Raw genomic sequence first — 25,046 nt, 5'->3', positions numbered from 1 at the left:
GACACTCGATTTGTGATTTCTCTTTCACAGATTACAAAATAGAGTACCTGACACTACAAAACATGTCTGGTACCTCTATATATGCATTTGCTTTAACATTTGAAGTCCCTCCTTTTTTACATATTCTGCGCAAAAGATACTTTATGCCCCGCCCCATACATAAAATTCGGCGGGAAATTCTGTGAGGGGTGAGCTATTTTGTGTGCAGAATGTGTAAAAAAGGAGGGACTTCGAATAATAATCTAAATGCATATATAGAGGTACCAGACATGTTTTGCACTGCAGTGTCCTCTGTGAACAATTATAGGAAAACAGATTGTGTGTAGTTTCCGATAGATGTCACCGCAAACAACAGCTGTGACATCTGATGGAACATGAATGCAGAAGCTTGACAAAATGATCAATTGTTGGTCGTAGTTTGTACAGATCATGATCTGTACAGTTCACGACAAACTGGAAATCGGATCATGCTCGCTTGATTTACATCACTGATTCCTACATATTTTTATGTTATTTTCATTGTTATTGATTCCCATTTGCTACTCGGTGGGGTAATGCCGATTGTTCAGTTGGAACGCTTGAGTAGGGGAAAGTGGGGCAATTTCACCAATGGGACAATATGGCCACCCAAAAAATCTGTAGAGGCTTAAAGGGGTAGTCCACTCTGGAAATTTAAAAAAAAAAATTTTTTTAGCTTAAAAAATACTTTGGAATGTCTACTTTGACATAGACTTGACCGAAAGTCCGCAAGTGACATCGTTCCAAAGTTATAGGCCGATTAGTGGACTCGTGTCCAGACGCTCCAAGCGCGCTCAGGTGAGCGCTCGGAGTACCCGCCCGTTACCGGCGAAACGGCGTGTCTTAGTAGTTCCAACTGCTGCCGCGATTATCTCTAAACGTTGTTTTTAAAATTGGCAGGCGCTGTATTTTAGAAACGGCTCATTCGATTTAAACGGCGATTGAATTTTCGAGTTAAGTACTTTTTTTTCTAGTCTTGTACGTAGCCGATTTTCAAAAGAATCAAAAATGGATTTTTGGTGCAGCTTTTATCTCCAATTTTAGGGTACAAAAACGGACTGTTTTTTCAAAACGTCGCCAAATTTTTATTTTTCAACCAAATCAAAAACGGCTACGTACAAGACTGGTCATCTATCAGAGAATAACCACAAAAAAATTCGTTGTTGCAGCTCCAGTGGTGTGACCGCCAGACGTCCCGCCCCGCAACGACTCAGACGGGAGGTCTCCTGGGGAACCTGATGCAGCGGCTACAGGAGACATCCAATCGCGCCAAAAAAAAATCTCAATTAAAGAGGACATTTCAATTGACAAAACAATGCATTCCTTTTTTGAATTGATCGTTATTTACCCTCAAAAAAAAATCGTGAAAATGACATATTTTTCATGCCGCCAGAGTGGACTACCCCCTTAATACTTGAACTATCCATTTAATTTTAGTCTGAAAAAATATTTTTCTCTAGGGCGAATATTTAAAAAATGTTAGGCTAGCTCAAAATTTCAAACCTTTTATAAGATTTCTGATTAAGAAAATCAGGTGTATTAGTAGCTTCTTATAGCTTATCGTTAATATTCCTTCAGCGACTATATAAATGGTCACTGGTTTCTTATATGACACGATGTTTTTCTAGTTATCAGTAAACATAAAACAAATTCTGAACAAAATATTACTTAAGTCCATTCGGGGCAATAAGAATGCCACTTTGCTTATTTTTTCAATTTTGTACACGCAGGCAAAAAGAACGTGAGAATTCCATAAGAAACACTTATGAATTTTAGCCATAAGAAATGAGTATGAATTTCATTGATTTGCCTTATAAAAATAATGCTGACAAAAAAATAATAAATCGGAGCAGACTGGAACCGGAAAATGGACGTTGAGGTTAGGGGCCCGTGTGTTTACCACTCGTCTTTCAACGCTTAGGAAAATGAAATGGTTAAAGGCGTATAATAGCTACCTCATCTTACCCGACAATCATTCATAAGTCACGCTTATGAAATTCATGTATGTTGTTCATAAGTCGAGACTTATGAAATTCTTAGGTCTATTTGCCTCAGTTTATTATTCTTTTTATAAATATCACTGTTTCATATGAAATCACGTTTTGTAGCTTTTGATTTAGTAAAAAATCAGTCAGTTACAAGACTGAAGAAATCCAGTCTTAAATAGGCAGTACTTCTTAAAATTCATTTATTCTACAGAAAATAATGGTTTCCTTTAAATCTCTTTATGCTTAAACTGTTCATTGTTGAAACTTCATAAAGACTCAAGAGCACAGAATATTCTTACCGGTTGTTTTCAAGGGCGTTCATATCACCCCGAGAGGGTGCCCATTTTACCCCAACGGTTTTATTTCGGTTACAAAATGAACATTTTTGAAATCTTCTTTTAATAGATCAGCCATTCCATAGCAAAACGATACTGGGGTTCTCATAATTTCGTTAAAATTGGTATTTTTGTTCCGTATTTGGGTGACCATTTCCAAGTTAAGGTGGTCATAAGAACCATTTTTTTTTTCAAAAATGGAATTTTTCAAAAACTCATAACTTTTGAAGTACTGAGCTGATTTTAAAGATCAAAATATCAAAGGAAAGGTAACGAAAAGTTAAGTGGTAATAAACACTGTCATCAAAGAGTCGTTATCAGACGAAACTAGTCGAAGTGGCATTCGCGTCCGATCTTTGGGCGTGTGCAAATAGGGAGGATGCAATTGCGTAACATTTTGAACACTGATCGTCATATTCAGAACCACACGCCCCCAACGACCACACAAAATGCTCTCAAGTGTTGCAATCTTGTAACCAAACTTAGAAGCAGAGGTGCAAGTGATTTTGATCGATTCTCTTCATCGACTTTCTGTTTCGTTAATAACTCGACGGCAAACACATTCATTGATACGTTTGTTTTTCTGAATGATGGAGAGCATAGCAAAATATTGAAGCCATATGATCATCAAAAGACGAAATCGATGAAGAGAATTGACTTTCACCCCTCTGGTTCTAAGCCCCTCAATACAATCGTCGTCATAGCAATGAAAACTAGCATCGCATCGCACCGCTTTTGATTCTTGGGTTACAGTTGCTGGTTGCAATTCTGCTGTTCGACATTTTCGAAGGACCACCAAAAAAAAAACATGAGATCACACTATTAGGGATAGTGAAAAAGTTCAATTATTCGATTAACGATTGATCGTAAAGATTTTTCCAGCTATTATATTAGATATTTATTGAATTTTCAATTATTGGAGCGCATAACCGACATCTTTTCTTATTTCAACTAGTTTAATTTAGCGCAATAGAGAAAATAGATAAAAGTACTAATTCATCTGATGAGGCATAGAGAAGAACCATGCTGTGAAACAGGATCATAAATTCGCCGAAAAAAGACTTAAGCGTATTTCTTCTAAAGGCTGATTTACCAACTTTTTGATAGAAGGAGTTTTACGAGAAAAACTAGGAGGAGCTTTAGCTGGATGGACATTGATATTCTGCGGCCTTTCAACCTGTCGCAAACACCAGTTTAACCTCTATCCAGCAGCAAACGGGCCGAGACTCTTGCGAGTGCCCTATCATTGAACCGAAGAATATGGGATTGTCCGGTCCGATGATAAATTGATAATCGGTGATAAAATTACCTACAAATTATCACCGATTGCCTGCGAAAAGCGATATCCCTAACACAGATTTCCAAGTTGAATTCCTTCCGGTCTCACCAAACGGTGTTTATTCAATCACCGCGTGGTGAGTGGTGGTGTTCTCCAGTTCACAACGAAAGGCTGCCTGCAAGCAGCGAGCTGCAGCCCACAAGATCATCCACAGAAGAAAGAAGAAGCCGCACAACTATTAATCGGAATCAGTAGCTGTTCGTGAGTCGGTGCGGGCCATGTCAAGCGCGTCATACTAAAGAGTATAAACAGAGAGAACCCCGCTCAAATTCCTATTCCTACACACAACATAAGCTCCTGCTGCAATTAACAAATAAGAATTATTATATAAGACTACGTAGTCCTACGTCACCATTGCAAACCCTTGTAGTCCCTTGTAGTTTTTAATGGCAATGGTCACCCTAATAACGAAATAAATAAAAAAAAAAACCCGGGTCTAATATTTCGCAATAATTGTGATCGTGATTGTGTAGTATAGAAGGGGGTCAAGGGCCAGGCGTCCGATACTTTTATGCACCGTACATGCTATACCAGTAGACAGGAAGTGGCATCACAGCATCTTTGCCAGCAGGTTAAATAAGTTCTGTGTAATCCACGAATGTGAAACAGGGCAAGCCAATAGTAACATCACCGGTAGGGTAACGTATCGGCAAGACCCCATCTCAACATTAATGTATTAGCTGCCATAGAGAGGGGGGGGGGGGGGTATGTGTCGATTCATAGATAGCTGTAACTTAAGGTGGTTAATTCGAGTATAAGTAAAATATAGGTAAAATTTGTTAGAAATTACCTGATTGTTTATGATGCCTGACTTTTCTGTGATGTTGTTGTCGGCGCACACCCATTTTTATTCGCTGGAATCCAGCAACATTCTGCTGGATTTTGCCGAGTTTTGGCTGAACGGCCAGAAAATTGAGACAGAGCTAATTTGACAGCACTTGACTGAAACACCAGCAAAATGTACCTATTATCCAGCAATCGTTTAGCTGGAAGAACAGTTTGTTTTTTAAAGAAATCACATTTTTATCAGAATACACAGTTTATTATATGATAATATGTTCGTACATTATGTGCTGGATTTCGGTTGCGCACATTTATACCGAAAATCGATGCATCTGTATGCACTTTTGATGCGTTACCGATGAAATTTCACCTGACTGTAAATATAAAAAGGAGGCTTAGTACAAAATCGCTTAAAGTTTGAATTTTACGCATACTTCATGACTTCCGCAGCATTATTGATTTCCTAGTGATATATTTATAGTGTGCAGTTATAAATTATTCAATCGACTGAAAAATTATCTCATAGCTCGCAGCAGCCAACGATAGAACCGAGCTTGATTTTGACATTTAATTCTGTTAACTGGAACAGTTAGCAAAATAATACAGATTACTGATTTTACAACAAAACTTGCTTTTGCTGGATACACTTCAGCAATTCATTTTGCTGGAAATTGAACTCAAAATTTGGTGTGTACGGACATGGCGTTTTCTCGAACTGGGTGAAAAGAAAGCGTGGAGAGGTAAACTTCCACCTGACGCAATCCTTATGTAATAAGGGTTGCTTCAGACAGTACCTACATCGGTTCGGACACGTAAGGCCACCCCTCTGTGGTCATCCCAGAGTGAGGAAATGTCGAGGAAACACCAGAGCACGTGGTCTTCAAATGCGGATGGGTTTCGAACCATCTGTTTATGTTGATAGATGGGCCGCATTATAATAACAAACATTTCTGAAGACACCAAGTCTCAGAAAGGTTTTGTTTTGGAGTTGTTAATTACGTTCAGCTAGATTCCATTGCTGGCCCATTGTACAATTTTTAAGCGAGTAGATCATGAAAACTCACATAATTCTAGAGGGAGCTTGATCCTTTAAGCATCCCCATTAGCTTAAGCTAATGCACAGCATGGTGTGCTTTATAAGCACGTGCCTAAAAATATTGTGAAATCAACACTCACTATTTTATGCTATAGTAAACTATTTCAGGAATCTTGAAATATAGTTGAACTTTCCTTTCTCTTAACCGTGCATTTTTGTTTTGTTCCAACTAAGAAACATTGTAACTCAACACCCCAATGGCAATAGGCCTCCGACTCGATCCCATAATCCAGTCGAAACCCATAAATCGTTACCTAATGAGCACCTGATCCAAAGCGCAGATAGCCACCCTCTACATTATATGCGCCAACGTCGTTCGATCCCAGTCCACAATTACTGACTGCCATGCAAAAATTCAGGAAGCGTTTCGAACCACCAAATCAGCGTCAGCACCACTCGATTCACCTCAAGATCTCAAGAGACAGACCTTTCGCCCAATCAGCCATCAATCACTGCATTCCGTCAGTTAGCTCCAGTCTAACCGATTGCACACACATTAAAATCTGTAGCAAAGCCTATCATTACCTGAGTGTATGGCAATGTTTCGGATTAGTTTACCTACGTCGACTAACCGCTTGAACTGCACCACGAATGTATGCCAAAACACCCTGCCCAAGGTAAAGCTTTCCGACTTCTGCTGCTGCTACATTTTGATTTATGCTCGTCCGAAGTGGCTGCTGCTCTTTCCAAATCACTCACTCCTCAACTACGCGTGCGGAGTCTGCTGCACTTCACATGCCCCTGCAGTACTTCATCTTAGCACCTCCCGAAAGAGTGAGCGGTGGCGAAAACCTAGCGCTTAATTAGTGCACTCTGCTGAAGCTGATTTGTACATATACCAACCATAGCGTCTCGATTCATTTGTTATGTTCTCGCCACAATTTGAACTTCCAAGCAAATTTAAATACATCATATGTTCTTTACGAAACCCCCGCAGTAAAACGATTTGTTTCGCATATTGTTGTTTTTGGCGACGACTCATTCGTCGTTTTGGACAGCGGTACCTAGCTAGTGTGTGAAAATGCAGACTGCGTGAAGCAAAATAAACGATGAAGCAAATGCGAACAACCTGCAAATTGAGAAATCATCCTGCAAAACAAAGTCGTTTAAGAAATTTCCATACCCAAAGTAGGGCCTCGTATGGCCACTTTCAAGATCAATTGCGCAAACATTTGCATTTGTACAGCGAGGGCCGAAGTGACTAATGTATTGTGTCATTTTCTCTCCATTGTAGGTACTTCTTCTCCAACGTACTTCAGTTCCAGATCCACAGGGCAATGTGTACGGCCTCGCGTCAGTATGATCCACTCGATTCGAGCAAGCCACTGCACAAGTGCGACATCTATCGGCAACCGGCGGCGGGGAATATCCTCAAGTAAGTTAGATTCTGGTGGACATTAAAATAGAGAAAGGTTCTTTGGTCGAATTTTGATATCACAACTCAACGATGATTTGTAACTAAACATGAAGCAGTAATCAAAATTTTGCAGTCGCACTTATTTGTGTTTTACAGTCATTTTAACACATTTTCGGTAGGGGAAGTGCAGGTAAGCCCGTCACTGTGGGTAAGCCCGTCACCCCATCACTTTTTACTAGAAAACAGTTTTAGTGCAACTAAATAAACACAGGTCATTTTTCAGGACGCACAATGATCTGTTCAATTCTAAGAAAATAAACAAAACATACCCATGCATCTATTGTGTGCTGCTGAATGTTATTTTTTACCAGCCGAGTTTAAGGTTTTGACGGTACTAAAAGATTAGAATACTGTTGTTTTGCAAAAAAATATTGCCATTTTCATAATTTATTAGGATCCTTGTGCGATTATCGATATTGTTGTTTATTTCTTTATTTGATAAGGCTCAATCGAATTAACTTTACAGAGCCGACGATTCTTGTTCACTATACAATACATGTTAAAACTATAGTCAAAAGTTACAACACAACAAAGACATTATCTTCCGCTATCCAATTAGCCTCCTCCATCAGAACGGGAGCCGCTTCCAGTGCACAGTGGTGCCAAGGGTATCAAAACACGCGCTTTTTTATTCACGCTGAAATGGTTGATTAAAGGTACTAGGTGTCTTGGGAAAAGTTTCTCGAATTACAACACTCCTTCTTATGGTAAAAGAAAATTAAAGATTAATTAATGAGATGCAATTTTTTTTTTTTAATATGATGAAATACAAAATAATTGTGTTCAGAAAGGCTGTAGAGAACCATAATGTGAACAACTTTGTTCAAGATTATAACTTTCTAGCTCTTATAACTGATGAGATATAAAGGTTTTTTGTGGAGACATCGTTAAAATCAGTTTTGTATCTGTAACTTTTTCTGCAATATTTCTCATGTTTGGCATGTTCTACAAGGATGTTAGAAATATCAAATTCAGAAGACTACAAATTTGGAGTTTCCTCTTCGTCGATATTACTGTTCTCGCCGTTGTCATCCGTGATGGCCAACAGTTGCAGAGCATTCCCGGAGCACACCTTACTTTTGTTTTTCGGTAGTTCCCTCATGTTGGAAATTAACGGATCGGAGGATTCCAGAAGACGGTGAAGAAGATCTGTATTGGTGGCTTCTCTGGAAAACTTTCTGGAGTGGTGGTTTTTGTATTGCTTGGTACCTTTGTTTCTGCTTTCCTGGGCCATTTCAGATAGTTGCCCAATGGGTATTAGAAACAAAGAAATCACTTTCGCCCCGTGTATGAGCACTTTATGATCAAACACGGGGAGATAGTACCATGGATATGGATCGACTAGCCATTTCTATACCGTAGCTTTCGAACCTCTCGCAGTTAATTTCGTAGCCTGATGATAGTATAAGAGTTATTAGTTGAATACACATTTATCCAAGTATTCATATGATTTATACATGATGCCATCCCCTCCAATATTGTTTTGTATCGATAGATTGACGTATTGGCTATGTGTTATTCCACGTTTTGATCCCGAATCATTTTGGTATTCTCTAGAAATAACCCGGGTTGCTTGGTTATCCATTTGTATGCCTCTTTACACACCTACTCGATAGCAGTCCCGTGGTTTCACAAAATCGCCATTTCAAATTCTGAAAAGTGACAAGTGCAACTTGCATTGAACTTTTAGGTTAAGGGTCACGTGGTTTCTTCATAATTTTATTGCATTTTCTTGTACTTTTAATTGTCCAAATAATGGCCTGCTCATTTTTGCCCGTTTAGAAGTTATTGGTATTGGAATTTGGGTAATTTTCAACCAAAAAATGTAAATAACTTTTCAAATATTAATGATAGAAATTTGCAATCTTCTAAAGAGATATGTAATTTGATATTTCTAACATCTTTGTAAAACATGCCAAACATGTAAAAATATTGTAAAAAAAGTTACAGATACAAAACTGATTTTAATGATGTCTCCACAAAATAACCTTTATATCTCATCAGTTATAAGAGCTAGAAAGTCATAATTTTCCACAAAGTCGTTCACAGTAATGTTTTATACAGCCTTGTTGAACACAATTATTTTGTATCTCATTATATTAAAAAAAAATTGCATCTCTCTTATAGGTGGATTAACCTTTAATTTTATTTTACCATAAGAAGGAGTATTATAACTCGAGAAATTTTTCCCAAGACACCTAATACCTTTAATCAACCATTTCAGCGTAAATAAAAAGCACCTGTTTTAATACCCTTGGCACCACTGTGCAGTGGTTTCATTGTATGGCAGTATCGCCAACGGGGGGCAGAGCGCTTCCATTGCAGCAATGGACGCAAAACGTGGTCAGCACTCATAACTAAACGGTTGCTTTCCAAAGTCGACGACGCATCGACCGAAAGCGCTGCTGATGAAGAACAATGAGGAGGACCACACAAATGGTTGCTGCCAAGTAAACAGACGATCGCGTGACACACACCGAGAGTGGCCTGCTTCTGTCGACAACCGAGTGAACACTGAGATTATCGATATGTTGATCAATAATATGTGGTTAATCATGATTTTGAAAAAAATATGCCCTGTTGGGGTAATACCGCCCTATTTGGAGTGCCGTTTATAAGGGTGAGTCACCAATATTCACTCTTTATGGCTCTTTAGATTTGTCTTGAAGCCTCCAACAGCTGTGCAAAATTTGAAAGAATTTGGTCGCGATCTGAAATTGCACCAGGGCATTAAAGAGAGCCTGTGATCATAAAGGGAAACGGAATGAAAATATTGATTTGTGTTGTGTTGCGTTGCGTTTATAACGGAGTGATTCGTAGATTACATACTGACGACTTTCTGGAAAACTATTTGGGAGTGAATAGCTCTCCAATCAGAATTCAGAGCAGGAAAAGCATGACAATTACCAATGCCGACCATGCCCATCTTCTCCGTCACTGGGAAAGGAAGAATATTGTTGATGCAACATCTACTTAACGGAAAGCCAGCGACTCACCGATGCCACAGACCCACCGATGCTACGGAGTTGGATAGTTGGGTAGGAGATGGGTCAGGATTAGCTTCAGCAGGCGATCATTAATGAAAGTAGACACCTGTTTCTCAAAGGAAAATATTTATTTTCGAACAAATTCATAACATTCAAAGTGTTTTTATGTTACTTCATACGCGAATTTAGCAATTTTCAGAGTTGGTTGGAAATGCTAACACGAAGCTTTAGTGTGATAATTTATTAGCTCGGGAATGATCTTTAGAAGAGGGTAGGTGGGTAGTTCCGTTAGAATACGGCAGTATGAAAATTGAATAGAAGCTGAATATAAGCGAAGGGCCATTAATGCGACAGTTTTTGAAGACAAACGCACATCTTTTGCCTAACCCGTACGATGTACGCGAAGACTTGAAGTATGTCCCTTCGCTCATTTTCAACTTCTATTCAATTTTCATACTGCCGTACTCTAACGGAACTATCCACCAACCCTCTTCTAAAGATCATTCCCCAGCTAATAAATTATCACACTAAAGCTTCATGTAAGCATTTCCAACCTTTTCTTTCGATAGGACCAGGGGCCTAACTGGCGGCCATGTTTTTGATGCCATCATCTGCTTTTGTCTTTCTGCTTACAACACGGTTTTCCGTCCCTTTCCACCATGTATACGTCAGGTGGACCGTATTTAAATAAGGCCCATGATGTTGCCTACTGTCAAACGTATAGGATTGATAAAGGGTTGCCAGCCCCTTGGATAGGACGCAGTTCAGGTCAGTTTGGGGGATTTTGGAATTTTTCGACAAGATCAACTTGTTCCTTCTTGAGCATCTCCAACATAGCAGAAGCATAGTGAGCAGATGCCAGATCCGGCCAAAACAATGGAGGATCCGTATGCTTTCGGTAGATGGGTAGAAGCCGTTTTTTGATGCATTCTTTTCTATAATTTTCATCATTGATTGTGCCCGTTGTGAAATACAAAGAACTCTTCAAGCCACCGGAGTAAATGGCTTGCCACACCAAAACCATTTTTTCCAAATTTTTCGGTTCGCATGTATCGCACATCATCAGGCACATCTGTTCTCTGCTCAGCGTTGAACAATTGAGGCTGGAAGTGTACTGGTATCAAATTTGACGTGCGTCTCGTCGCCCATCAAAATGCACCGGTTTGGCTTTTGAAGGAGAACGTCATAAGTTCTGTGAACGTATTTTCGAAGAAGCTTTCTGTGAATCCGTCCTTTTGGGTGCCTTTTGCTTCTTGAAGGTTCTGATATTGTTACGTTTTTTGATATTCTGCACAGTTCCGACGCTAATGTCACGAACGAAACACGGTTTGTGCGATTTCAAAAAGCTTACTGCTGCCAGCTCCTTTTTCTGATCCGATGCCTCCTTTTTGCGCCGAGATTTCGGTGAATCTTCAAGAGAACACGTTTCTCCAAACTTCTTAACAATCTTGAACACTGTAGATTTACTGCACTTCACGCTTTTTGCCAATTCTCGAAATGACAACTTTTCGGATAACCATTTGTGCAGAATTAATCTGCGAGTTGATAAGCTGATCCGACCCATCGTTCGAAATTTCTCACTTTTTTATTTTTCAGGTGTGTTGCCAAAATAAACAATGTTTTTACACACTGAGCGAAAATTCACAATTTTTCGTTACGTTTTAACCCTAACCCATTGATAAACAGGTGTCCACTTTCTTTAATGAACAGCCCTTATTATTTTGGAGGAGCTTGGGAGTAAACCTATGACCTTCTACTCAGTAAGCAAAAGCGTTAGCTACCAAGCTAGCTGAGCTCTTCAATTTATGTGCTGGGACATAATTTGGTAAAGTTTTTATGAATACTGATAGAAATATAATGTAAACAAATAAAAAGGAAAGGGATCACCCGAATGATCTGTAATTAGCAAGCCTCCCAAATGGAGCTCCATCTTCTTGATCCTGATGATGATAAAAGCAGTTTTCCCATGCCGACCTCGGGAAGTGCATCGGAATAAACGCACAGTCATTGCAGCATTATCAATATGAACTTCCGGATGTTGGCCCGCTTGACCCACTATCCTTTTCAGTTCCTCGTTTTCGATCAGCTCTAACTGCTCCCACTTTTAATTCACTATCAGATCCAATAATTCAAATACTCACAAACACATATTTGCAAGAAACAATTTGTTAATTTCAATCACGGAAGCAAAATTCAAACTCGTCGGAATGAAAGTATTAATTTGCTTGTCACTAATTCACTCTTTTCTAAACATCCGGTATGTTTGAGATTTAGATCAGGCAAAGCAACTGTGCAAAAAGTTAACTAACCAATTAACCCTCCGTTACTCGCGCCAACTTTTGTAACACGAGTACTCGCGCGTTGTACTTTGTACAACAGTGTGAGTTTTCCATTGCCATTTTGTAAACTTGTATTTAACTAAACAAGCTAAACTTTTATCACAGTTAACCCCCCAAAATGCGGATAATAGAGAAAATGTGACAGGAAACAGCGTAAACGGTGTCCGTACTGCGTGGGATTTGACTTAATTGGTTACAACATAAAAAAAATCTCGAGATCCTGACCAGATAGAAAGTTACTGCCTTGGGCAAAGTTGTTCTAGAGATCATCAACTTTTTGCTGGTGGAGAGTAGTTCAGAATTTTCTCACTACGTAGCGCTAGAATACATGTGAAATTATCGCATGTGATATATCTCGAGAGCATGACCAGATAGAAAGTTATTGTCGTCGACAAAGTTGTTCAGGAGGTTAAAGCCTTTTTGGCTGGTAAACGTTAGTTAAGAATTTTCTCACCACGTGGCGTTAGTATACATGTACACTTCTCACATATGATATATCTCGAGATCCTGACCACATAGAAAGCTACTGTCTGCGACAAAGTTGTTCAGGAGGTCAAGGTCTTTTGGCTGGTAAACAGTAGTTCAGAATTTTCTCACAAACTCTAGGCAAACTCAAAACACTTCAAATCCATCTGTTTTGAACAGTAGTGTGATTCAATGTGCAATACACTTGAATTGATAGAGAAAGATTATCAACATTTCAAAGATTGAAACACTAGAAACCAACGTGTAGAATGCATTGAACCATGGTGGAATGCACTTAAAATAAATGTGATTGTGCATATGAAAAATCAAGTGTTTAAACACTTCAATCAGACGTGTGAACTTTTTTGAGTGTAGGTACGGCCCGGTTGCCACTGTGAATAAATAGAATAGTTACTTTTTTCCTCTGTTGGTACTTAAATCCACTTCGACCATTAGTTTGATCTATTGCGGTAATTACCCAATTAGGGTCGCTAAAAATCAGCTATTTATTAATTTTATCTAGATAAACGCGTCATTGAGACGGTACTAATGGATATTTTTGGTCGCTATTGAAAATTTAGTCGATTGCTTACTTTATGTATGGGTCCAAATTAGGGGCATTTAGGCCGACATTACATCCATTTCCCCTACTTAATAACTATGGAATTGCTCAAAGAACGCTTACCTGGAGGCAGGCATAAAACTCCAGCTGGAACGTACTAGCCAAGAAAGACAAAAAGGCAGAGGGCTGGATATTTTTAAATTTCAATGAGGCCAATTCATATGGCACTACAAAGCATTTGTACTCTCTCTCTCTCTTCTTTAAACCCAACAATGCATCCATTCTACTACGGCTGCCATATTCATATTCACCGACGCCAGTTGCATTTTAGGAATCAAAATAAAAGAAGTCGCAATCCATACACTGCATACAAATCATATCCAACCCGTTTAAAAGAAGACAAAAAAAATAAGTGCACCATGCATGCACCTTACCCATTCGCCATTCGATGACAGTCCATGGCACGGGGTGACACAATTGCAATCGAATGAGAAGAGTGCCCTGTAGTACCATCATGACAGAAAAATTGCAGTGAAGAAAGAAAAATATGACTACTATTGATCGCAAATGTCTACCGCTTTCCGCTTGAAACTCCCACTGCTGCGGTTGTTGGCCATTGGCCATCAGGTGGACGGTTGGAGGTGCACTGATTCTCATCGAATTGAATCCATTGCACCATCCATCAAGCGAGGGATGGTCATATCCTTTGAATTCTTAATTGCAGTAACGAATCAAATTTTGATTGATGATTTCCGCCTCTTGAAGTGAAAATGACTGTCAGTTGTAGGAATAGGAATTTGGAGCTTTAGAACCTCTTGGCCACCCCTCGGCAGAGCCCATTTCTTCACCGTCATTTCACGAGGCTACTCATCATGATGGGTATTCAACGTGACATTACGCAACCTTTCAACGACGACGACGACACTTCAGTGGACAGTCCAGAGCGTTGCGAAAATTTCATAACCGCGCGAAGAAATAATTTTGACATGATCTATTGCAGCGTTTCATCGGTTTAGCACATTTCTAACGTTTCGATTTCATTCTGTCTCTCTTTCGGTCTGCAGACAACTGATGGAACGAGGTGCATCGCAACCGTGGCAGCAGGTTCTTCAGGAGGTAATTGGCGAAGGCCGGCTCGATGGGACGGCACTGCGGGAGTACTTTAGGCCACTGGAGGAGTGGCTGCGGAATGAGAATCTCCGTACGAACGAGTTCGTTGGCTGGATCTACGACGGGGACTACTGCAAGCACAGTATTGAGACGGCCAATCTACAGGTGTACGGTGGTTTCTACAATGCTGGAGTCCAGCTGCAGCTCAGTGTGGCACTGGTAATTGGATTGTATATGTTTGTCCAAGCGAACGTGCACCAGTTGAGGCTGCTAGCTTAGCGGTTCAGAGAAATGTGAAATGGTGGCATTTTATTTTCAGATGAGTACATTTAGTCATTACGTGTAGAATTAGAACTCCTCTTCCAAATATATGCTTAATTTCAAATCACAATGAAACAACATCTTCAGAGTTCATTGTCGTTCGTCAGGAAACACACTCTCCATCACGCAATCCATGAGTAAGAATATAAATGTGCAGCTATATGGATTAAATCTAATAAAATCATATCTCGTGACAAGTTGTGTCTCCCTCCCTCTGTAGGTATATCACCGCCAATCTGATTCAATTTATCCCAGCGAAGTAAATCTCGAGACGGCAGGCGAAAAACAAAACACGCCACTCAGCCTTAAATTGAACATCTCCTTTTTTCGTACGCACAACTTCCTGATATTATCACGGCGTCGTGTCGGTCGTCGCTCGTGTGACCGATGATGCTTAAACCGACTCCAATCTCGTCCAGTGGTGATGCGGCGCTGACGTCTCGTAATGCCCATAAGTGCAATCTTGATTGACTGTAATGCTGATGCTCTGGCCCTAACATTGCCACATTGAGAAGGAACCGGGGAGATGCAGTCGTGCGTTGTCGTCCGTCTCTGCCCAGATGCGACACTACACAAGCGCATGATAATGACCTCTAGCAACAACAACAACAACAACAACACCGACGTTGACGATGAAGATCAAGTGTAATGTATGTATCGGTATCATTCTACTTAGATCGTTAGGTGAAATCCTTTGTGCTATGTTGCGTCTGGTTGGATATCAGTTAGTTTGCGATCGGATTTCACCAGCGACGATACGGTGCGCGATTGTTCGAAAGTGAAACTCGGTGTATGTAGTCTGTGGGAACGGCGACGATCATAATCGAATATGTACTAGATATCAAAAGTGTTGCGCAACTTGAGCATAACAATTCAATTAATTACATGTGATATTGATTAACATTTATGATCCAATGATTACCAAGTTTTTAGGATAAGTGCTCTATTTAAAACCGGGCCAGGGAAATTGTGAAACCAAGAAACCGACCCAAGTGAAAAACAGGATTGCGATTCGATCGTAGAAAAGAAATGTGCCAACGATGATAAGTATCCGTGATGGTTGGTGTTCCAGTGGTGTTCGTCGAAGCCGCCATGGGACCAGTTTTTTTACGACCCCGCAACGATTGGCAATCGCGAGCTTAATTGTTCTGTTGGCTGATCGATCTTGTGCAAGCCCGGAGGATCATGTGTGCTTTCGATATGAGAGGTAAAATCGGTTTTGGGTGGAAATATGTTTGAATTACATATTACAATTACAGTATTTCACTCTGGCGTAGGTAGAATTGCTGCACATTTATCCCAATTGGGAAGAATTAGAAAACAAAGATTAAACATTATTTTGTTTTCCTCTGTTAGGGACATAAAGCCACTGCAACCAGTAGTTAGATCTATTGTAGTATATCCCGTGTCCTTAGTTTTTTTTTAATTAGTAAATCAATTGTATGTTACAAGCTTCTGACCAGAGACAGCAAGACCTGCCAGTTATTTTTTATGGCAGACCAAATGAAATCAAAAACAAAAAAATACCGGAACCCCCACCCCCTACCTCTCCTTTCAATAATGAGCAAGAGAATCTTAAAAAATCTTATATTAACTTAGTTATTAGAAAATTTCAAGCTCCATTAAAAATTGTTTTACGGTTGATCGCCTACCAACTCTTTTTCTTTGTTTACTACATGATTATAAATTTATAAGTAGTGTTTGCATTTACCGGCCATTTTTGGCTACCTAAGACAGCTGATTACTCGTTCCGGGAGTCCTCGAGAATCGTTATTTTTATCGGCAATAATTTTAATATTTTGATTTCTCCTAGAAAATTTGCAGGTATCCCCTTATGCTGGCTACTCTGGATTTGTTTTCGAAATCCTCTGGAAGTTTCCACCAAGATCTTCTAGAAGTTTATTCCAGATTTTTCTAAAAGATTCTTATAGTTTTTCCCGGAAGATTCGTACAACATTAAACGAATTTTCGGCCCCTTAATCTAATCTAATCTCATCTAATCTAATCAAATCTAATCTAATCTAACACCAACACAGCCAACATCGGAGAAAATGATAGATTTACCATACGGCCAGGCCTGCTGTGCAGCATTTAAGGTTCAATTTACTTTGATGCTTTTTGGAAAATTTCAAAGCAGTTTTTTCCGATGCATTATTTCAGATTGCAAAAAGCTCACACTATTCGATTCCTTTTGATATTTTACACAAAATGACGCAAGCTTTTTGCAATCTAAAATACTGCGTCGAGAAAAACTGCTTTTGAATTTTTAAAAAATGCATCAAAGTAAATTGAACCTTAAAGGACAAGATCATTCAAAAACATCGTGCCTGTTTAAATCAAAGATTTGAACACAATGCTTCAGAACCCAATAAATGGATGACACGTGCACATTTCGTACCGTACGTTCCGTTGTATTGTTATTTACAAATGATCAGTCGTTGAGAGCATCTAGTTTAAAAAGGTTAAGTGATGCACCATTTTCCTCTAGTGGTCGGGACATGAGCACTAACTCTTGTCCTAGTCCTATATGACTTATGGTTATAGCACAGACAAGCAGACATAACACTCGCAAGTTGTGCATCGAACAAGCATTTAACGGTCAATTAAAAAGTATTTTAGTTGGTAGTACCGCCACCTTTGGCACGCATGGTTGATTTCCTTGCGTTTGACGTTTACACACTACCGCCATCTGTTCAGCGTTCTGTGGTAGTGCACTCAACAGATGGCGGTAATGTTTTAGCGACGATGTTTTACAGTGAGAAATATTCAATATGTTACGTCTGTTTGTCTGTGGTTATAGTGAAATTACTAACTTTCTGAAAAGGAAGGGAAAAAGAGGAAGGAACCCTAGTTCTAATCTGTCTTATATGAAAACTGAGAAAAAGGATGCTGATAAGCAAACACTTTGGAATGCAATTCACCCGATCACGTGCACTTGCTTTGTACTAATGTTCTTTTCTAGAACTACACAGATAAAAATTCTGAATTTTAATTGTGATGTAAACATTCATTCACGTAGACTTGTAGTTCATTTTACGCAAACGAGCAACTTGCAAACAATGTTGTTTACAAAGATGGACTGTTGTATACAAAATTTGCTACATTGCATGAAATGTGTCAGAACTTTACATGATATATAATGTAAATGTATATGATATGTGAGCATTGGGCGATCTTGAGGCAAGAATCAATCTTAGTGAATCGATTCATTTTTTTTTGAAAATCTTCAATCATTTTGAATCGATCTTTTTAATCGATTCATTTTTCAAAATGGCACAAAAATGGTTTCAAATATAACGGATCATAGGAAAGTTGGTGCAAATTAAGCCAAGTTCAGTCTAGAGTTGATATTACGTTACATAAGCTATCTTGTTATGACATTTCACCTACAATAGTCATTTAGTGTGATGATTGATATCATTTAGAAATAAATTGTGTAGTACGTACGCAGAGAATGTTGTGATTGCTGGTCATTAAAATATGTGTAGGCAAAATAAATACTAAATTTTAGGTTATGTTCATTCAACTTCATTTTATTCGAATTTAAAGTAGAGCATTTGATAGTGTAATAGTGTGTTTTGAGCTGACCTTGCATCGTTCCATTAGCAATAATTTTGCAAGCAGGGTGATAAACTAAATCGAGCGATTATCGATACCTGTAATACCCCAGATTTCAACACTCCCTATGTTTCTCAATTGCCGTCAATTGAAGGTTTCTTCTCAAATCCCAACACAAAGAACTATTCCAATTACTTTGTAACAAAACCCGTGGTAAGGTTGACCCTGGTTGATCGAAACGGCAAAGGGCAAGACACTTTTTTCGACCAATATGGCTAAGGTCCTAGGGTGGGACTCACAGCAAGGTGTATGAAAGCTAAGCACTATTTACAAACGGAACAATCGTTTGGTTCTATTGGAAGTTGTTTCGTTTGTGTTTTTTTTTTAGAAAAAAAAATGCCTTTTTTAATGTAAACGTTAATATGCATCAACAGGTGTTTCGTGATGTAATCATAAGTTGACTCACTAAAAGCACAATTAACAATATTTCAACATACCACAGACAAAATAGTAGCTTTACATCTATTCAACGTAAACATCAAATCTTCGAGTTATTTGCATTAAATTTCATTCAATTAACATAATTTCCGTAATCAATCCAATGTAATTAGATCAAATAGCCGAAGAAATATTACATCTGTAAATAGGCAATACTGATTAACAACGCTCTTTATTGGCTTCTGACTGACTGAAATTACTAGTTAAAAAAAACCTCCGAAAAGCCCCCTGTCGAGCTAGTCGAAAAAAGAATACCCACACGTCAAACTCCGTCAAGCATTCAAACAGCAGACAAACAAAATAGACGTCAAATTATCTGGGCCTCAATTGTTTACATCTCATTGTACATTATCTTGACTTTTGACAAGTCGCCTTTTCGGTCACTCTGTAAATCCTTGCTTCAATGATTAAAATCCCATAAACAAACATCAGTCTGTGTGTGAAAAGACGTCGGCTGGCTGGTACCATGGTGACAAAGTTCGCTAGATTCCATGCACAGATTGTCAGATGCTTATGGAAGGATGCTCTTTACCGGGAATAAAGAGCTGCAGAGTCGCCGTCAACGTCATTGCTTACTGAGCATACTACCATATAGGGGAAATGGCTCTAATGTTGGCCTATTGGTCTAAGCTTGGGCCCATCGCTAAAAATCTGCTATTTATCAATTGTATCTAGATGAACGTGACATTGGGACGGTACTATGGTTATTTTGGTCGCTATTGAAAATTTAGTCGATTGCCCAAATTAGGGACATTTAGGCCAACATTACATCAATTTCCCCTATCTGCTCTTTCGTAATGGCCAATGCCGCAAACTTAAACAATTACTTTTTGCGTGAATTTATCGAAAATGAAAACTCACTCCAGTAAACCACCATGATGATTGTGTAGAGAAAGAGTCCTTCTATCCGATAAAATTGGTGACTTACATGGATTGATTTTGACATACGAGAAATTTACGAAAGACGCCATTATTTATGTTTTTGACATTGAACGCTCAGTGTAGATATCACGAAAATTTTATTTTGACAGATCGATGCCAGTTAACCATGCCAGTTATACCACTGAGGCAACACAAAAAAGGGGTCAACTTTTAGTCAGCTATTTTGAATGAAGTTCCACATATGTTATGTGATACAACTATAGTATAGAAAGCTTGAAAATAATCGTATAAATTTTATTAGACTAATGACGTTTAGTAACCGCTGTGCCCTTAATTGTTAAGTAAAATCTTGTTCAATCTTCTTGACATTTACTCAACCAAGCACTGACAAGTTTCTTTTGGTATAGCATACCATTCTTTTTGAACTGTGGTCCATAGTTGATCCTTATTTGAAAATGCTTGACCAGATAACTTTCTTTTAAGCTCGTTCCATAAATTTTCGATGGGGTTTATGTCAGGAGATTGGCTAGGCCATGAAATAACCGACACTTTGTTTGCACAAAACCATTTCTTTACATACTTAGAAGAGGCATGTTCTCTTCTGCATAAGGGAGCATAACCTCCTCCATGATTTCTTTGTATTCAAATCTGGTCATGATGGAATTAATACTGAAAATGGGACCTACTCCATACCAAGAAAAACAGCCCCAAACCATGATGCTACCACTGGAAAAGGAAACTGTATTATGTTTCACTCAGAAGTTCCTTAAGACTTTACCCAGAAGACTATTCTGACTTCTTCTAGAAGTTTCTTCTTACTTCCCCAGTAGTCTTCCTGAAATCATTTAGTAGTGACGGCTGTCTTCTAAGGATATTTTTTCAGAGCGCCATTGGAAATTCCTGCCGAAATCCCGGTCTCTTCAAACTTTCACCGGAAATTTCTTCCCTCCCCTCCCTACAACTTACTATTAACTGGCTGCTTTATTTCGTCAGGTTCATCGACCAATTCAATGGATTGATTAATCAATGAAACATTGTTGACAAAATAATCAATAAATTTATATGCAATTGCTTGCTCAGACTGTTCTAACTATGTCATGGATTGTTATGGATTGTGGTTTACAATTACTAAATTTTAATAAAGATTTCAAAATGTTACATAACTCTTTGTTGTTGTTTTGGTGCTGATCACTCTTCCTCTGGCCATATTCACAACGTTTTTTTTTTGTTGTTGAGTGTGCATATTTATTACTACCGATTCCAATGAGCATCACTCAGCTTAGAATTCTCTTTGCATTTTTTAACATTCTAGAAAAAAAAGCTTTAACTTCTCTCCATATTTCAATTTTAAATTCATTTGAAAAATTCCACCGAATTTTCTTCTGGATTTCCATGAAATTCTGCTCAGCATACGTTCACATGTATCCTCAGAAAATGAGAATCAAATTCATCTAGGAATTAACTTGGAGCTATTCTTAGAATTTCCTCAAAGATCGTTTAAAAATTGTCTAACAATAATCTTGAGTTTTTCTATGCAGAAATTTCCTCAACATATAAGGATTGCAAAAATCAAGAAAATGTATCCACTCTACAATTCTCTTGGAATAATTTATATTTCTTGCCACAATAACCTAATTTTGTCACTATAACGGAATTTGGAATATTCCTCAGCTATTCGCTCAAGAATGCACCTGACGAAATAAAACGGCCAGATAATAGTAGTTGTAAATTTGAATTCCAATTACAGTAGATGAACTTAGAGTTATTTGTTTTTCATTAGGAAAATCGGCTGGAGTAGGTAATGTTAATGCTGGAGTTATTCAAGATTGCTTTCATGTCATTGGCCACATCTTGCTGGACCTTATTAATGAATCATTACAAACTGGACATGCGCCAAAAATTTGGAAGGAATCCTTAGTGGTCCCTATTCAAAAAGTTTCTGGAACGATTAAAGCCGAAGAGTTTCGTCCCATCAAAGAAAAAGAGAAAATTTTAGAACTCGTTAAAGGCCAGCTGTTGGAGTATTTAAATAATAATAGTTTGTTGATACCAGAACAATCAGAATATCGGGAGGGTCACTCTTATGAAACCGCGTTGAATTTGGTATTAGCGAAGTTGAACAATAACTTGGAGTGTAAAGATACGATTGTTGCAGTTTTTTTGGATCTTAAACGTGCTTTTGAAACAATTTCTAGGCCCTTATTGTTAAGATCAATCAAGCGCTTTGGAATTACGAGTACTGTATATAAATGGTTTGAAAGGTATATGTCTGACAGAACTCAACGGACTGTTTTTAATGATTCTGTTTCCAGTCCCGTGGGGAATAACCTTGGAGTGTCCCAGGGAAGTGTATTAGAGCCCCTGTTATTTATTATGTATATTAATGACTTGCGACGTGTTTTACGATTTAGATGATGCCGTTTACACTTGAATGAAGATTTGCGTTCTCTAACTAGATGGTTGAAGTATAAGCTTTTGAAATTGAATACAAGTAAAACTAAATTTATGGTAATTTCGCGGAATCGAGTAAATGAGAACGTCTTTCTTGTAATTGATGATGAGACTATTGATTGCGTTCGGGAGATTAAATATCTTGACGTGATTATTCTTGGCACACTCAACATTGACAATGTCATCAAGAAAATTGCCAAGAAGTATGGAATTCTATGTCGACTGATAAACGATTTAACTATTGCCAGTAAAATACAGCTATACAAATCAATCATCTCTCCTCATCTAGACTTTTACCCTTCCATTTTATTTCTGTCCAATGAAACACAAATATCGAGATTACAGCGCTTGCAGAATAAAATAATGCGTTTGATTTTGAGATGTAATAGATTCACTTCCTCTAATGATGCTAGACGCCTTACAATGGTTGTCGGTGAAGCAAAGAATTGTATACTTGACTATGGTGTTCATTTTTAAAGTAGTTAACGGTTTACTGCCTCGATATTTGTGTGATCGAATTGAAAGAGGAAGTGATTTTCATAGATATAATACTAGAAACGCGGTTGAAATAAGAACACCACCATTATATTATAAAGGAATAAATGTTTTCAATTTGATGTCTAGACAAATAAAACGTTCAGTAACCCTTACATAATTTAAAAGACACTGCATTTCACACGTTAAAACTGTCTTTTGACCAGTTATCCAGTGATTTTTTTATGAATTGAGAAATTATATATCTTGACGAAGTTATCTCTAACGGATTATTTTATATGGATAAGCATAACGACTTTTTTTTAATAATTATTGTAGCACTGCAAAAACTAATTCTGTTCGCCACGATGGTGATGATGGATTTTTAATATTTGATTTAATAGTAGATTAATTTGAAACAAAAGTCTACAAAGGTTTGAACCTCGCGCGCGTATTACGGATATAGAGGACTGAATTTAATATTTGATAAAAAAAATGCAATTTTGAAGCTTATTTGGAAGATACCTTGAGTTAGTAGTAAGTTTTATGGCAAATGTTGGGGGTTCATGAGCATTCCTGAGATTGCTGAAAATTATGATAGCATCAGATTGCGGGGTTGCTAGTGTAATAGGATGCTTTGTTGATCGCTTGTAATACTTCTGAATATTTTAGGTGGACAAAAAGGCGAACTAAGACGTGGACGCCTAAGCTTTTTCACATTTATATCGCTGCTGTGAAGCAACTGTAAACTCTATAGGGAATTTATATCTGTAAATGTAACCAGCTCGTTTGTTTGCAAACCTGGTTGAAACGTCATATTTAATTATCTTAAAGATAAATCGTCCAGCTCAAACCTTAAAAGGGGTAAGAGGTGGGACCATCATCATCATCATTAGAAGCCGGTCAAACTTCAGGCGAATCGAGAACCAAACTACAGTTCATACTGGCGACAACACTCTGATAAGAAAACGACACCCCACCCTCATGCACCTCCCCTAATGTGTCCGGGATGAGATTTAAACTCGTGACTCTGGCGTGAGAGGTATGGATGTTAACCACTTTGCCAGCGCCGTCTCCCCTGCACATTTCAAAAACGTGCAATGGTTCACCTTCATTTTAAGCTGTGTCCTAATTGCCAAGTTAAATTCTACTCGTAGGTAAAGTGACTGATAGAGTGTTATCGTTATTTAGCGTTAGCGTAAGCGTCGTTATGATATAGGTACTTCGTAGATTTGATACTAGCGACACACACGACCTTTTTGAACTTTCAGGAATTATTCTGGGGAGTAAACATTGATTCCAATCTAAATAGGAATACCAGAAGCATGACTGTCGCTATTCCGGGCTACGCCCATCTTTACCATAACTAGGGATATGGAAGTACTTACTTCACGAGAGACCACCGACTTAGCGACACCCTCATAAGTGCTATGGAGTTGGAGGGTGGGCGCCTTAAGTTGGCGATGCAACCAAAAGTATATATTGTTTATGTGTTGCTCATTTAATCTCTCGATATCCGGCTAGCGAAAAAATAGGTCAATTTTAGTTAGTGATCATACATTTTAAGAGTCATGATAGACCGTCCGAGGGTAGTATCTGAAGGAGGCTTCAGAAACCAGTTTCCTACCTAGCTCCTTCCAATCGAAATTGTTACCCATTAACCTCGAGCCCACCACGAGTAATTGGTACCCAATACTAACCTAGAACTACTGCTATTTAAAATGTAAATTCAAACATTACTGATTTTGGCTCCGCAAAGTGTCACACACGACTGAGCCTAGTAAATAAACGAACTAGTTAAAAAAAAGAGTCATGATAGAGAGCTTGGGATTAAACCCATGATTTTCTGCTCAGCAAGCACAACCGATTCCTCCAGGGTCATCGAGCATCTCACAATCCACAGTCAAAGTACGATTAAGTTCTCTTTTTAGCAGCGCCGGTGTTGTAGTGGTAAGCGTGATTATCTCTCACCCCAGCAGGCCTGGGTTCAATCCCAGTCGGCGCCGCCGGGATGTTCTGAGGCATAACATCTCTGATCACGCCTTTCTTCGGAAAGGAAGTAAAGCCGTCGGTCCCCGGTTCATGAGTTGATGGGTCGATAGGTAGGGTCCAGGTGTGGGAGCTGCCTACCTGGCGTCGGTAGCATTGGTGCTCAACACGGGAAACAAGATCGACGAAAAACAAATCAAGGAAAAAAAAGGTCTCTTTTGGTATGTAACGAACGATTAAGATACGCGATAATTCATGTATCTTCTACGGTCGATGGTTAAACCGTAAAATTTACGAATAGTACTGCCAACGGTGACGATAATAGCGAATTTGGAGCTTACCTTTTGCCTAGGATAAAAACACCTTGGTACCTGCACATCTTCATGTGCGTCTAGTTCCAATTCTTGTTCTTTGTTTTGCGCGAAAAGTCCTTT

At 38.7% G+C, this 25,046-nt stretch overlaps 2 protein-coding genes across 2 annotated transcripts in view; both read left to right on the top strand.

The window, feature by feature from the left end:
* The window catches only part of Ance-3, a 379,862-nt gene extending 365,095 nt beyond the window's left edge, over nucleotides 1-14,767 (top strand). Inside the window, exons 10-11 of the mRNA XM_065223479.1 lie at nucleotides 6,794-6,934; nucleotides 14,394-14,767. Of these exons, the coding sequence (XP_065079551.1) occupies nucleotides 6,794-6,934; nucleotides 14,394-14,718 (466 nt within the window). The 3' untranslated portion in view covers nucleotides 14,719-14,767. The remainder of the gene's footprint in view (nucleotides 1-6,793; nucleotides 6,935-14,393) is intronic.
* Nucleotides 14,768-15,434: 667 nt separating this feature from the next.
* The window catches only part of NimA (Nimrod A), a 32,118-nt gene continuing 22,506 nt past the window's right edge, over nucleotides 15,435-25,046 (top strand). The window contains exon 1 of the mRNA XM_065223512.1: nucleotides 15,435-15,967. Coding sequence (XP_065079584.1) covers nucleotides 15,801-15,967 — 167 coding nt within the window. The 5' untranslated portion in view covers nucleotides 15,435-15,800. The remainder of the gene's footprint in view (nucleotides 15,968-25,046) is intronic.

This window comes from Ochlerotatus camptorhynchus, unplaced genomic scaffold (genome assembly GCF_037179485.1).
Source record: "Ochlerotatus camptorhynchus isolate MF236.1 unplaced genomic scaffold, CSIRO-AGI_Acam_v1.1 ptg000017l, whole genome shotgun sequence".
NCBI lineage: Eukaryota > Metazoa > Arthropoda > Insecta > Diptera > Culicidae > Ochlerotatus > Ochlerotatus camptorhynchus.
Note: the sequence above shows the minus strand (reverse complement) of the source record. Positions and strands in the feature narration are given on the sequence as shown.